Below are 15,274 nucleotides of genomic sequence, written 5' to 3' on the forward strand. Positions count from 1 at the left end.
GGTTTTGCTGCAAGTAAAACAGCAGGAGCAATCTTCTCTTCACATCTGCACGTTCAAAAATTATTAGACATGAAGGTGAAAAGGGCAGAAGGGAACAGTTTTCACTTTTTACTGAGGACCTGCAGAAAAATATACTGTCTCTTGACAGTAGTAATGGAGTATTACTGCAGTTCAGCTAACCACTGCAGGCAATCTGATGCTCTTTGCATCATTTGTAGATGGCCCTTCTGAGACAACTCTCCCTTTAAGAGTTAAGCTGTCCATAAGGGCTTTCTGGAACTCAGGGTATTTATCAAAATCAAAGACTTCCATGGGTCAAGACCTAAATACAAACCATTTGATGAATATAAATTTCCATCTCCTGTCTGGAAAGTTGCAAACTAACACCTTTTCTTGCAGAACTTAACCTGCCCCTTAGGGGTCTTAAAATAATTACTAAATGCTCCTATAATGCTTCAGCATTTCTCTAAATATAATGACAATTAGATTACACCTAAATTATTTAAACTACACAAACCTTTGCTGGTCCTTTATGTAAGATCTTACTTGTTTGTGCACATTTCAGCTGCATTAGCCACCAAAAAGTAGCTTTTACTGAAAACCAAGCAAACAAAAAAGGCAGCACTGCTACAGATTCCTATTGTCATGGGTGATAATTTCCTCTCTGCTACTTTGTGGATCAGTTGTTTCTACTTAGACCTTCTCTTTCTAGTAATGTAGCTTTAGAACAGCTCTTCACATAATATTCCTTTTATCTTCTTATGCACCTTGCTCCTTTTCCTTTTTGTTTTGTCTTCCTAATGCACTTCTCTTAATCTGCTTGCGTTTTTCTCCTCTATATGTTTTATGTCTATATGTCAGGAAAATGCTAAAATCAGAGGTGGATAATAAATAAAATCAAAGCTCACATTTTGCTCACATTTTCAAATTTTCAAGGAATTAGTCACTGATTTAAATAATATAGCAAGGAATTTAAGGGAAAAAACCCAGCCAAGTCACATGATAAGACAATATTGACTCAGTAGGAGTAAAGAAACAAAGTGGAAGGTTTATGAAGCCTGTTGGACCAATGCCAACATCTGAAATTCATCTCTTCATAACCTGCTGAAGTGGGGGGATCTGAAACCTGACCATACATCGTGATTGAAGTTTGCCAAACCTAAAATAAGTGACAACATGCTCCTCTAAAGTATTTCTGTCAGGGGAGAAGTAGTCTATTTTCCGTCTTAATTGATACCCAAAGTAGCTGATAAGAGTAATCCAAATTATTTAATCAAATCCAAATTGGATTGGGAATTTCCATGAAAGTATCAGAGAAGAGGACAGTTCACAATGCTCAAATTATTTCAGAAGTCTTGAGGAAATTACAATGCAAGAAAAAAATAAGACCAAAGCTCTATCCATGAGGAAAACAAAATGGCACATTTGAGCAACAAGCTTGTCATGACAATTCCTTAAGGCACAAACTATGCAAGAAGATAGACATGTAGAAAGAGAAATCCAAATGGTGTGTTTCCCTTCTGCACACCAGAATACCTGAAAGGATTCTGTTTATTCCCACTCACCCTGTACATTGAGAGATCAATCCTAAGTGAATTATGAAGCTGATCCAGAAGCTTCACAAATCGTTCTTTCTGTTGAGCAGAAAACACCAATAAACATTCACATTTCACCACTGTCCAATCCATGTTCAGAGTAAGCAGCAAAATATCAGGTAATCAGTGTCAGATCTCATGAGAGCACGAGAAAGTAGTATGGATACACAGCATTGTACAAACAGCTTTTTCTTTCAATTCTTGGATTTACTTTTAAACTGTAATTATTTCTGAAGTCTGTGAAACATCAGAATTGTCAGACAAAACACTCCATTACCACTCTTAAGTAGAGGCAGAACAGAAACCATTCTGATTTTCCATCTGAAATTTACACCAAACTTGTATTTGAGAGAAAATATTTATTCAGAGATGAATAAATTACAGGCAGAAAAGGGTCTATTTCAGAGCAATGACACAGCTCTATGATCTTATCTAGATAAGTGACAAGTACTGCAGGCTTCTTGTGACATAACTTCTAGAGGTCAGGTCTCTCCACTGAATTCTGATCTGGCATTGTGAACACCTCCTCCATCTATTAATAAATTCTCAACCTGATGGGAAGCATAAGCTTTTTCAAATACTTTTCCAGCATGCTCAATTCCACAAGTTACATACAAAACATTTTAACCATTAGGGGGATAAGTCTTCTTTTGTCGGTGGTGCTTTTTTTTTCTTACAGCACTTGCTGTTTTTAAAAACAAAGTTCTGAAATGACCAGATCACACGGTATATTTTACCAACACCACCAACATGCAGAGTTAGTATTGTTTGCTCATTCCATACCATCTGTGCTCCATTGTAATGTGAACACACAAAGAATAAACATCACAATGCATTACACTGATTGATATCTGAAATGTGTGATGATGAAGACAATAAACCCATGCTCTTTGTCTGGTCTAAAAAGAGTTCCAACTCCTCACATATTTAATGTTCCTTAAACAGAACAATTTATTTACTGAAGGGTGGAAGCACTGTAGGCAAATTAAAGAAGTCCAATTGCAACATCACTAAAATGCAAACCTACCCCAAAATTGGAGGCTGCAAAGCGGTCCGAAGCAGACACATTTGTGGAGGCAGTGGTGTGTGCATAATAAGCATTGATATTGGCAAGTAAGGTGCTCATCACAGCTGGCACGCCTGGGCACATGTATTTAGAGGAGAGACATGCAAAATGCCTGCAAAAGGACAGTGATGTAAGTCATTATTGTCTCTTGTGCAGTTTGACTTTACCCCTTTAATAGACTCTTTTGCTGGCGGGCACCATGGACAGATGGAAGTTACATTTCATCACTTTATAGAACTCCAGTATCTCTGAGTTTTTATTCAGAAAGATGTCATCTAGACAACAGCTCAAAACAAAGAGAAATCCCTTCACTGCAGCCATTTCCAGATCATAAAACAGCTTCTCAACCATTTGTTGCTGGCAGTATGTGACTTAGTCATGTCCTGGTCCTAATGCCAATTCCTAGAACCAAGGCTGACACCAGGAAATTGACACAATTTGCTGCTGCTTGAGGCAGACACAGGTTCTGAAGTGAATGAGGTGCTATGAGGAAGCAGCAGCTGGAAAGAATTAATGTCCAGTGAGAGTACACACTAGTATTTCTGTGCTGCACTGATATGTGATTCCCTATGGCTAACCCATTCAGCCTGCAAGAACTGTGCACACTGATTTGCATTTTCCCATTGTCTCATTAAATGCAAGGAACCCTCCTCCAGGAAATCTCAAAATTATGCTAGGAGAATTCCAGGCTTGTGAAATGATTAAAAAAAGTTTTAAAAATCTGTTAAACCTAAAAAAAAAATAAATTAAATCAGAGCTTAAGAGGTCTTCTACCATGGGAAATGGCAAGTAAAATTCATTCCAAAAGGCAAAAGAGATGAGCCATTTTTATGAAGAAGTATTCACTGAGTTCTCAGATTAGATCTGGGAACTGCTTTCCAAACGTAACTTTCTCCCTGAAGGACTCAGAATCACAGAATAGCTTGGGTTGGAGGGGACCTTTAAAGGTCATCTAGCCCAACTCTGCAGTGATCAGGGACCTCTTCAACCACACCAGGTTGCTCAAAATCCCATTCAACATTCCCTTGAACACTTCCAGGGATAGGACATCTACCATCTCTCTGGGCAGCCTGTTTCACCACCCTCCCGGTAAAAGACTTCATCCTTTTATCTATCCTGAATCTGACCTCTTCAAGTTTAAAACCATGCTTGTTACATGGCACTTATGTACCAACTGGTCATTTAGGCACTGGGGAAATATAAGCACATGAAATGGCTTTGTTCAGCATCAAGAAGAGAAGCTGAGGAGAGTTGGGATCTAAAAAGCAAGGCAGTAGACCTTCATCCATGGAAATTTTTCACATCCCTGAGCAGCCCAGTCTAACTTTCAAGTTAGCCCTGGTATATGCAGCCACTAGATTTCCAGAGAAACTTGCCAATTCTTTTCCATTTTGGCTTAAACCAATAGGCAGGAAAGCTGCTTGCAAGGTGACATTAAGTATAGTTCATAACTCATCTAAGGACTCCTAACCCAAAACTTTCAGCTTCTAATGTGAGAAAGTTCACTGTTGTCTGCTACATTTTATATATATTTGAAATACGAAATGAGCTAAGCATAGCAATACTAGTCTTTAAGAAAGAATGACTAATCCCAAATCCAAGTAAAAGTATAGTGACAAGGAAAAAGTTCTTTAAAGATACAGAACTGCATAAGCCTGGCTCCAAAGAGGACAAATCAGTGGCACCATTACTCTAACTTTCTGTAAGTGCTTTCAGCAGCAACTGGAAAATCAGTCACTTCAAAGGACTGTAACACTTGCCACAACAGACATATAGGACAAATGCTTCCACAAAACCTCATCCCTTCCTAGATCATCAGAAATCTTCAGTGGGAACCTTGAGCAGCACCCTTTTAACAGAAGAGCTCTCAAACAGAGATTTGAGAGTCTCAGAACAGAAATGGCAGACAATAATTTCTAGACTTTGAGGACACCAGTGATGCAAAGACAGGAAGTTTCTTCCAATTCACAGTGAGCTCCATAAGGAGCAGCTGTCACTGCCAAGCTTTCCATTACCAATACACTTAATCTGCTAAAGAGTGAGAGTTACATCAACTAGTTGCACTAATTATCTGCACTAAGGAACACGGGAAGTGCATCTTACGTCATGGCCTGGTATATTGACTCAATGCCATAGCGCATTGCAAATTCATCCACAATCTCTTGGGCTGTCTCATCAAAATACACCTTCCATGCATCATCTCCTTTGGCATCAGGGATCTTCACCACCCCATTCCCTTGCACATCTGTGAGATGGTGAAAGAGGTTCTGAAAAACAAAACAGGAACAAGTTTGTATGTGAGGCTGCTGAAGCTGCTAAGTAAAGTTCATGAAGAGTGAGGAACTGCTGAGGTGGTGGCACTAACACAAATTTCTTTGTTCTCCTCCTCTTTTTTCTCCCTGCCCACTCTGTATTGTCTGGTTTTACCTTCTTTTTTTCTTGAAAGAATCTCATAGCTGAATTTTTTACATGCATACCTATAACTTTACCGAGTAGACAATGTGAATGATGCAGGAGAGTGCTCAGTGCACTGAAAGCATGCTCTAATTAGTTTTCCTGAAACCTACGCATTTCTGTCCTCAGAATGAAAATGCCTTAATATGGACAAGCTATTTAAACTAGCTGACGTTACAGTTCTGTATCAGCTTTGCAATTACTATATAGAACACTCCAAATAGATTTCTTTTCCTGAAAAGGATACCCCTAAGATCACCCCTAACAACTAGACACTTTCATTATTATTCAACATAACCTTTCACTTTATCTAGTGCAAGTTTTCAGCTATCATTGCTATGCAAAAATTGCACATTCAGCTCAGTGGGTTTCTCAGTAATCCTCAAATTCATGTCACTTAGAGATTCATCAGCCTTTCAGACAGCTGGCTCCCTACAGTAAGCAATGCAAAAGTCTAATGATCTCATTAGTAGGTAGAGGACTCTGCTTTACAGTACTATTTTTCCTGATTATATTATTCTTGCTGCAAATCATCTTCATTTTAGAATACACAAAAGAAATAAAGGTGATAGTTAAGAAGATACCTATTTGCAAAAAAATGAACAGCAAGTGATCATGCATGTTCAAAGGACAAAACCAAAACAGCTTACTAAATAGTAGCCATCACTGAAATTTAAAAAAAAAAACAAAACAATAAATATGTACTGAAGGACACAACAGAGCCTACTAAAGAAGCCTACTTTTGGAGCTTTGTATTTATCTTACAAAGAGCTCCCTGGTAAGGCCAGAAGACACCAGAAGGCTCACCCAGCTCAGTGTCTGGGTAAATATGCTGTTCCTGCAGATGATCATTCCTCTCTGTGATGCAACTGTCCTTCTCTGTGCTTAACCCTCACTGACCTCAGGATATTCTTGTATAAAGGGCTCTGACTACTCTTCCTTTTTCAGGCACTTTTGAGACTGACCCTGCAGCCTGCCTTTTCTTTGACATAAATAGACTGAGCATCTCTCCAAGAAAGGGTTTTCCCTTTAGTCTTTCTCGAAAGTCTTCTTTGGATTTCTCCCAACTTCTGCAGCACTGCCTGTCCATCTCAGTCCATCCTGAGACAGGTCAGTACTCAGAAACCTCAGCTTAATCTTCTGTTCCCCATCAGTTTTTTGTAACTACATATCACTGCAGAAGCCCAAAAGAATTTAGACCACCAATACCTGCATCAATCAACAGCCCAAGACTGAGACTCCCTCCTCAATCAGAATTTACTCATAATGCTTCCTCTAAAGAAGGAGGTACAGTACACATTGAAAACATCACTCAAGAAAATTCTGAGGTTTCTCCACCTTAAATTCATCATGGGGTCTGAGTGGAACTAAACCCTGATCTCTGCCTGACAGTAGCACAGCTGTGACACTGGGACAGACTGAGCAAGCCAGTTCCCAGTGTGGGAGAGACATCTTAAAGCTGCCTTTCCTCCTTGACAAATGTGGGTTTGATGAGTCAGTGTATTACCAGGCCTGCATGGCAGTGAAAAGAAAGCTCACCTAGGGAAAAGAGGCACATTTCAAGGAAATAAAGGTCAGAAAACTGCTTTTTCAGCAGTCAAAATGAACAGATGTTCCCACTTCTTACCTCATGAAGGCAAGTGTACTGAACATGATATGGAGCCACTTTCTCCTCGCCTTTGATCTCCACACTGATTTGCAGGCGAATAGCCCCGGACACTGCAGACTTATCTGTTCGCTTCTCTAGAAGGCAAAACCACCAGCAATTAAATGCACTGCTCATGATCAGAGCACAGCCATCTCAGGGTGACAACACTGGCAAAAGAAACTGCTGGAATCTCAGGCTGAGTCACCAGAGAGAAAACTTTTTCTTTTCCTTTGAATCATTGAATAATACTAAGTAGATATCAGCAAAACAACTGCCATGATACACCCTCAATGTGACACATCTAATTAGAACTATGTACAGTTTTAAACATAAGACTGCCTTTTTGCCAGCAAATGTGCTACAGGGTCTTGGATTCAGTCAGCTGAACTAGAACCACCAAGGGCAGATTCCTTTCCTGAGAACAGGGCTGCCTGATAGGGAATTTGCCCCTAACTTCACCACAGCCCTGAACTCCCAGAAACTGCTGGAAGATTTTGGATCTCCTAGGAGATGACAGCTCCACAGTGCCTGTCAACTCAGCACCATCTGGTTGTTTGCTGGCACTTTCTACAGCAGTTACTGGAAAAGGTCTCAACAACTTGTCAGTTCAGTGCAGTGCACCTGATATTCTTACAGACTGGTAAAACACTTGTGTTGATACCAAAAAAAGGAATGCAGGACAGCATGTCTCCAGCAGAGGTGAAATAGAGTCCTGCTCTGAGCATTTCTCCCATTGTACTTTTCAATGGCTGACAGAGAATAACTATCAACCTTTTGAAACATTACACACCATTTTAACTGGGATGAGCTTTGCAGCTGCTCTGCAGCAGCATCATATGCCCTTGAAACCATGCAAACTTTCCTTCCCTTTCTTACAAATTGTCTACATGCACCAAATGCCCTCAAACATTCCCAAACCAACATGTGACACGTTTCCAGCCCCAAGGCCCTGCTCACCAAGGTTGTACCACACATCCATTTCCCCGCTCAGAGTGCGGACTTCAATGATTGTTTGCCCCAGGAAATCATCCGACTCGCGCTTCAGCCTCTGCTTGACACGAGACTTGATGTCATCATCTTCATCCCACACTCGCACCTTGATCCGGTCAGAGGAATTATGGCACTCACTGCAAACAAGAGAAAATGTAATTTCAAGAGTGCACAATGCAGCCAGTGTTTATCTGCTACGTGCTCTGTATTCCTCTTGACCCACTCCTCCAACATCAGAGAGATGTATGAGCAAAGTGTAAACAATGCACATTTATTCAAAAATGAAGTGTCTGATACGAACCACACAACAACTTGTTGGTGCAATCTAAATGCTCCTGTGACGTGGCAGACACTGTACTCCAAATGCATGCTGAATGACCACCCTGCCCTGACCTCAGCCACCCATGTCTGATTTCCCAAGTGGCTGTGGCTCTGCTGCTTGCCCTCACTCTCAGCAGCAGCTCACAGACTTGGGAATCTCTTCACAGCTGTTGGTTTTGCTGTAAAGCCCACAGAAACCTGGGGATAGCTAGGCTGGTTAATGCTAGCATACACCCCCACCAAAACTGACAATCAGCATCTAACTGGTTTTAACAGCTCTCTCCATCAACAAACTCCTGTTCAAATGTAAGCTTCAAGGGCTACCTGCCTTTATGCAGTTTCTAGGTTAGCACAGTGAAGACCTGTGATGAACACCCTTTGTGCTGGTTTGTAACAAAGGATAAATAGCTCAGGTGGAGGTGGATCTCTTACTTCAAGACAGTCACAAAGCAGTAGTGTATCAATGCATAATATATTACAATCAGATGACACACCACACTGCCTGAGGGGCACGTGTGATACAGTAGTTAAAGCATTGGCATTTAATTACTATAATTGATTCTGCCTATTATTCCCAATTAGACTCATACTTTGTGCTCTGGGCAGAACAATAAGGACATTTCCATTAAAAGAAGCAGTTTATTCTTTGATGAATCAGCACCCTCCAGTTTAATGCACAGACAGGATTTACAGAATCTCCCTCTTTTTCAGGTGTTTCAGATATCTTTTGTGGATCCAAACAGGCTCTTGGATGTCAGAAGTGGGCAGAACTGTATTATAACAGCTCTGCTCATTTACAGAACATGCAATAAAGCAATTTGAATGCTCATATGAGACCATGACAAGGGTGATTACTCACCATAACCACTACAAATGTCTACCCTCAAGCAAATAAAACCTATGAAAACAGGCAACTGCTGCTGAAGGCCTGTTTTCCAGCCTTTTTAACATTAACATGCTGCATCTGTTGCTAAGCAACAGGGAGAATGAAGAAATGGGTCACAAGAGCTCTGCTAAGCCTGGTCAATAGGATGTGGCAGTGGCTGGTTATGAGCATGCTCTCTGCCAAGAAACCATTTGGGCTCTTATTGCCACCACTGTGATTTGGGACAACGTTTAACAGACATCCAGGCAGCTCCCACTGATTTTTCCAGTAGAGAGGAATAGCTGGGAATTATACAGACCAGGTTAGAGGCAATTTCATGAAGCTCAAATCTGAAGCAGAACACATGGCTGCTTCCTGTCTTTGCTGTGCAATCAATCTGTATTTAGAGTTCAGAATAAAAGAGATTCAATGTTTGTCTCCCATCTTCATTCTCCTCACCCTCTTCCTTTACTTCAAGAATGTCTTCCACACAAAACCATGCAAACAAGCATTCACAAGCAGGGAATGGTTGGAATTGCTGCCCTTTGTAGCTCTCAAATTCATCTGAGTTCTTTGCCATGTCTGCCAGCAATAAGCATGTAGAAGAAATCCTCTGTTTCTGACAGGGTGCACTGGCAGTATTGTAGAGGCTCAGTGTTCAGAAATGCACAGATGCCTCAAAACACAACTGGCACACAGAGCCATTTATCAAGCATCAGTAAGTTAACTCCTGACTTTTCAAACATCACCTTCAGGCTGAGAGGTCTTTGCTAGGACCACTTTGGTCTCCCTTCTTTGCTTCCAATAGTGTTTCCTTAAGGAAAACATTCACTGTTCAAACCTAAATCTAACTTAAGCAGTCCCACGCACATCATCTCCCACTCCTGAGGTGGCTGGCTATCATCCTTCACTCAAAGACAGCAGCATCATCTCACTCACTCCAACACCCTACAGGAAGCCTTCTGATAGCACTTATTGAGCTACTAAAGCTTCTATTTTACCATGCCCTTCTTTGTTGTTTTTAAAAGACTGCTCAACTTGCTTCCTTTACACAGGTCCCATGCCAGAGAGGAGTGAGCTTTATCACTTGCTCACTGCAGCTGAAAGCCTTGAGCTGGTGGATTACCATCAAACATCTAAGTCTGTAGAACCACAGTTCTTGATATGGTGAAGCAACACAATTGTGTCAAAATCAGTTCACTTTTCAGTGAGCATCCCAAAACAGAATAATGAACACTGGAAGACTTGGGATTGCTGATGGGTAAGAATTTTCTAACTAATAAGAAACAGCTTCCAATTTGTGACAGTGACACGACTCCGTAGGACTGTGGCTAACAAGCTCTGCTGCTAGAAGCTCTCCCCCTCATTAAAACAGGAGCTGGCACATTTCTAAAGATGCCTGCCCCACTTCTTGCTATGTTTTTATGAAGCTTAATTTCACCGTGTGCACACATGTGTCTGTCCACCCTCCCACAGCTGAGCTCCAGCAGCTTTTCCAAAGAGGATGCAGAGAAAGAAATATTCTGTGACCCTGCCAAAAGGAAGAAATTACCAAATACTTTCAGATCCATTTCAGAGACCAAGAGACTGGAAATCAGGTTTGCTATGTACATGGCATAAACCCTTTATTTTTTATCCATATTGTCTCAGTGTTTGGAGTGGTGCCACTTTTACTAAAGAAATTACTTTTACACTTCAAGCTACCAAATGAAGTAACATTCTCCAGAAACAGCATACAAAATCTAAAAGAAAACTAAGAGCAGGGTTTTTTTCCATTAAGATTTTCTCCCTGAAGCCAGTCGTTGCTGCACTGGAAGCAGCTGAGCCTGATAGTGAGCTGACTTGCTCACTATCCCACTCTCTAACTCCATCTATTTTGCCACATTCCCCTTTAGTCTTACACAGTGCTGAAGCCCCAGCACCCACACACGTCCCCTGCACTGTCAATATTTGAGTCTCTTCCCATGCCCAGCTGAGGGGAAGCACGAGAGCACACGAAGCTGTGGTTAATTCTGGTCTGCTCACACAGTGACAAGCCCACACACACAGTAATTAGTATATTGGTGGCTAAACAGAACAAGCAACTGTTGAATTTACACTATAGTTCCTCCCACAATGAAGTTAGAAATTTGTATCCCTCCAATCTAGCTCAAACTTCAGAAAAAAAAAGGAGGAAGTAATTCTTAGCTCTGAGAACTCTGCCCATCTGTAAAGGCTGGGCCAGATGGGCTTTGATGATATGATGTTAAGGATCTGGGACAGGTCATTGGCTGTGCCTCATCTCCTTCAAAATGTGGTGAGAAAGAAAAAGGAGAAGTGTCCAAAAATGACCAGAATACTACTTCTGAACCAATGATTCATTGTTTGAAAAAAAAAATTCAGCATTTGTGCTGAATTTGCTAATTGCACCCTGTATAGCTAACAGGCTAATAAAGACAAAACACAACACGTAGATTTAAACAAGAACAGACAAGGAAAGTAAAGGACCAAAGGAAGCAACAACATTTTCCAGATTTTAAAGTAGGTCAGTCAAGCCCAGAATTGAGTAGTTTTATTGTATTTTTGTACTTTTATGTATTGAACCAAAAATATTTATGGTTCAAAGAGTCCAGTGAATCTCTGTGTGTCCAATATTCTGTGAGCACTTCCCTTTCTGCTGACACAGTTCTCAAGAAGGACCTGTAAAGTTCCACAGTCCATTGCAGGGGACATTTCATACAATGGTAGAGAAAGAAAATGTAGAGCTGCTTCCAGAAATAATGGATGAGAGTACAAGAGGCAGAAAAATGCAAAGGAGAATTTAGGACCTGTGATCATATGAGGAATACAGTTCTGCTTCTGTGGAGCAAAGCCTAAGAAAAAGAAGTGATTTTGTGGAAAATTAGAAAGGAAGGAGTAGTTGTAGCAACCAGTATGAGAAAGACCAACAAACATACAGAGGATCAGAAAAAAAGTTGTTTGGGGAAATGGTGCAGCTGAAAAAGCTGGAGGATTTCAATGTGGTTCAAATGAAGTGTCAAAACATTGCAGGGTCCAATTGTCAGCTCAGTTGTGGCCAACTGCAGTGGGAATGGGAGGCAAAAAACTTCTCAGAAGAGGCTCATTTTTAAATGATGACAAGACTCCTCTTTTAGGAAGAAAAAAGGACAGTGGAGAAAACACCGAAGGCAAAATCACAGTGGAAAGAGAACGAAGGAAAATACTCAGTACTTTATAAGTTAAGCTTGACAGCACAATAATATGCCCTCAGAGTCTGCTGTTGCTGTCTAAGAACAAAGAGGAGATTTCACTTCTTACTAGCATGAAACTCTTTTCTTAGGAGAACAAGTGCAATCATTTGCTGTTACCCAATGTTACAACACCAACTGACAAATTAATGGTGCAGCTGTTCTAACTACAAAGAGCAGATAAAGTGATTCTGCATTTTACATCACTAACTACATTAACTCAGCTTTCCAACTGGTGCTTGCCACAAGGCATCAGGTCTGCATTCAGATTTAAGTCTCACATTGGTAACTGAGTAGAGAAACAAGTGAGATTTTACCAGAGTGCCAATTTTAGTATCTGCAGTACCTGGGAGATCAAAGAAATCAAGACAAATTGGATGGCCCCTGTCACAGAGCAAAGGGACTCTGAGGGGGGAGAGCTACAATGGTTATAAACAGTGATCTCAGAAGAGAAGTCTAAAATTCAGCTCTGGAACAGCACACAGAATCACAGAGATAACTGAAAGATGTTGAGCCTGACAACACACTCAGCAGCTAAAAGGAAAACTGCTTAACCAAACAGAAGCCTTTGGGTAACTAGCCAGTGGTTAGTTGAGCACCATCCTAAAGGATTAACAGATATGTACATTATGTGGGCTCTGCAGGTCCCAATAAAATACTGACTGTCTACTAGCACAAGGCCCTGTATTCATTTTAACTCAGTTATTCTTCTGCAGTGAGAAAGAATAAACATGCCTCCTGCAACCTGTTCAGTGACAATGTAATCTGTTCCAGGCAATGACTTCACACCCACCATTCAAGCTTCAGACACAGCTGTACTCAGATCATACAACTTCAAGGGGATATTACTGTAAAATGAACAAGTAATTTTGTACCTACGCCAGGAAGAACAGTAAAGTAACATTTAGTGTTCACAGTCTTTAAAGACTATGGCACTCCCTGAACAAAAGGTATGGACAAGCAGCCTCCAAACAACCCCAGAGCTCTCCCTCTAAAACTGAAATTGCCCTATGGTCAGGTTTATCTCCTAAGCACTGTCTGCTATTGTAACCCATGCAAATGCATGCTCAGCTTCAACCTTCACATAAAAAAAAGATTCTGTGAATCCTGTAATTTCCACTGACAGTTGAAAACATGTCTAAATGGGGAATTACTGTCTTGCTCTAATTGTACTGAAAATGGCAAAAATAGCTTCCTTCTAATATTACTGGTCTGCTTCATAAGGAAACAAGAGTTATGCAGACTTGTTATGAAAGAACCAGCAGGTTTTGTGAAAAAACGACAGCTAGATGGAGAAGAGAAACCCACACCAGCTGCTGTCCCTGGAAAGCCTGCATCCAGCTGGCTCCCATGTACCAGCCACTACAGACAACTTGGAACCCAGCTGCAGGCAGGACACACGCTGCCTTCTGTCCACACAGAGCTAAGGGCAAGGAAAGAGCTGAGGGCACAGGGAATAAAAGTACACAGCAAGTGGAGGAGGACATCTGTAAGCCTGCTCATCACAACTAGAGGAAAGAAACTGGGATTTACTGCAGGAGGCAAGGGGATGTAAACCCAAGGGAAGCAGGATTTCCTTTAGTGCATGTTCACAGAACACTGTCCTGCCTCAGTGGCTGGAGTTCCCCAGTTCCTGCTGCCAAGCACCACATATGCAGAGACTGCATCAAGCCTGCAACACTTTGAACAGAGCAGAAAAATCAACACATTGTGTTTTCAAAGGTCTTCAAATGCTGATGAAATATAAAAAAATCTCTTCATAACAACCTATTTCCTAAAGCTATAGATGTAAATATACAAAGAGAAAATTTTCAGAAAGAAACAGCCTGCAAATCTCTTGCTCAGGCAACATGAATACACTGCAAGAACTGGTGATTAAGCTAAGCAGATGCCTACACTTACACAGGCTAGTAATGACCTGAAAAGCACTTATAATGGAAACCCAAAGCATTTTCAACCTTACCTTTCCTAAAAGTTGATTCTAAATCTAGACTTTACAATTGGGTCAAACCTACCACATAGCTTTTTATCATATAGAAAATTTACAAAGCCATTTTTAGGGAGAGAAATTTAAGTTTATATACTTTTCTATCACTGTAAATAAGCACAACCCCCCTCCTATTTAAAACAGGCTACCAGAGACATAAAAATTTTCAAACGTATTTAAGTTGCTTTTAATAAACTTTACTGAGCTTGTAGAAAGAATTGTATCACTCATCTGTACAATGTGTGCTTTCTTTCGTGCCATGGTTATATCAGTGTTATAATTCTAATGACTGATGCACACAGATGTCTGGCTTTACATTCAACCTTTGAAAACACACTGGAATTGTGATCATATGGAAGGCACTAGGCACCAACTGAACATCAGCTACAAACAAGTCCACCAAACCAGCACTGCTGACACACACATTAGCAACTGACCTGACCTCTCTACTTAGACACCTTGCTCCTTTTGAACTGTTTAACCCTTTTGAGCACCAAAGCTTTCATATGTCTACTGTAAGGCTTTCAGTAACTACCAGCACACCTTTCTCTAACTACAAGAAATTAGCCTCATTCTAAGAATCAAAGACACCTCCCCATCCAATCCTTTAAAAAATCTGACAATCTCTTGATTGACCTGACAATCTCTTCTAAAAATGCCCGGTATGTAATGGGTATTTTGGGCCTGAATGTGTTGATTTAAATTTCCATTTGATTATGGGTTAGAATATTTTAGAACTTCAAGAGCTGTAAGCTGCAAAAAGATCCATAAATGCAAAATAGAAACATGAGTGTGCAGAAAACCAGAGCTGCACACACTTCTAAATTACTCCTCATCCAGCAGAAGGTGAGCTTTGACTCCTACTAATGAAACAACACACTGATTGCAGTTCTGAATGGTCTCCAGCCATCAGTGTGGACACTGTGCTTGTTCCCTTCACCTCCTCATGCTGTTCCAAGGCAAGGAAGGCAACCACCATAAGAAAGACAGAAAGTCACATCAACTCAAATGCCCAAGAGCATGTTATCTGCTGAATCACAGACATGGCGATTAAGTCTAAACAGTGTCCCTGTTAAAACAGTGGCATTTATCACACTCTGCTATCTATCTTTAAACAGAGT

The 15,274-nt window shown here is 40.8% G+C and overlaps 1 protein-coding gene across 4 annotated transcripts in view; it reads right to left on the reverse strand.

Moving 5' to 3' along the window:
• LOC306814457 (protein unc-13 homolog B-like) overlaps nt 1–15,274 on the reverse strand; it is a 198,532-nt gene that overhangs the window by 52,719 nt on the left and 130,539 nt on the right. For all 4 annotated transcript variants that reach the window (XM_079330523.1, XM_079330522.1, XM_079330521.1 and 1 more), the window contains 5 exons: nt 7,721–7,890; nt 6,743–6,858; nt 4,765–4,928; nt 2,623–2,773; nt 1,566–1,634 (listed from right to left, as the gene is read on the reverse strand). In XM_079330523.1, the coding sequence (XP_079186649.1) occupies nt 1,566–1,634; nt 2,623–2,773; nt 4,765–4,928; nt 6,743–6,858; nt 7,721–7,890 (670 nt within the window). The remainder of the gene's footprint in view (nt 1–1,565; nt 1,635–2,622; nt 2,774–4,764; nt 4,929–6,742; nt 6,859–7,720; nt 7,891–15,274) is intronic.

Source organism: Erithacus rubecula (genome assembly GCF_903797595.1).
Source record: "Erithacus rubecula genome assembly, chromosome: Z".
NCBI lineage: Eukaryota > Metazoa > Chordata > Aves > Passeriformes > Muscicapidae > Erithacus > Erithacus rubecula.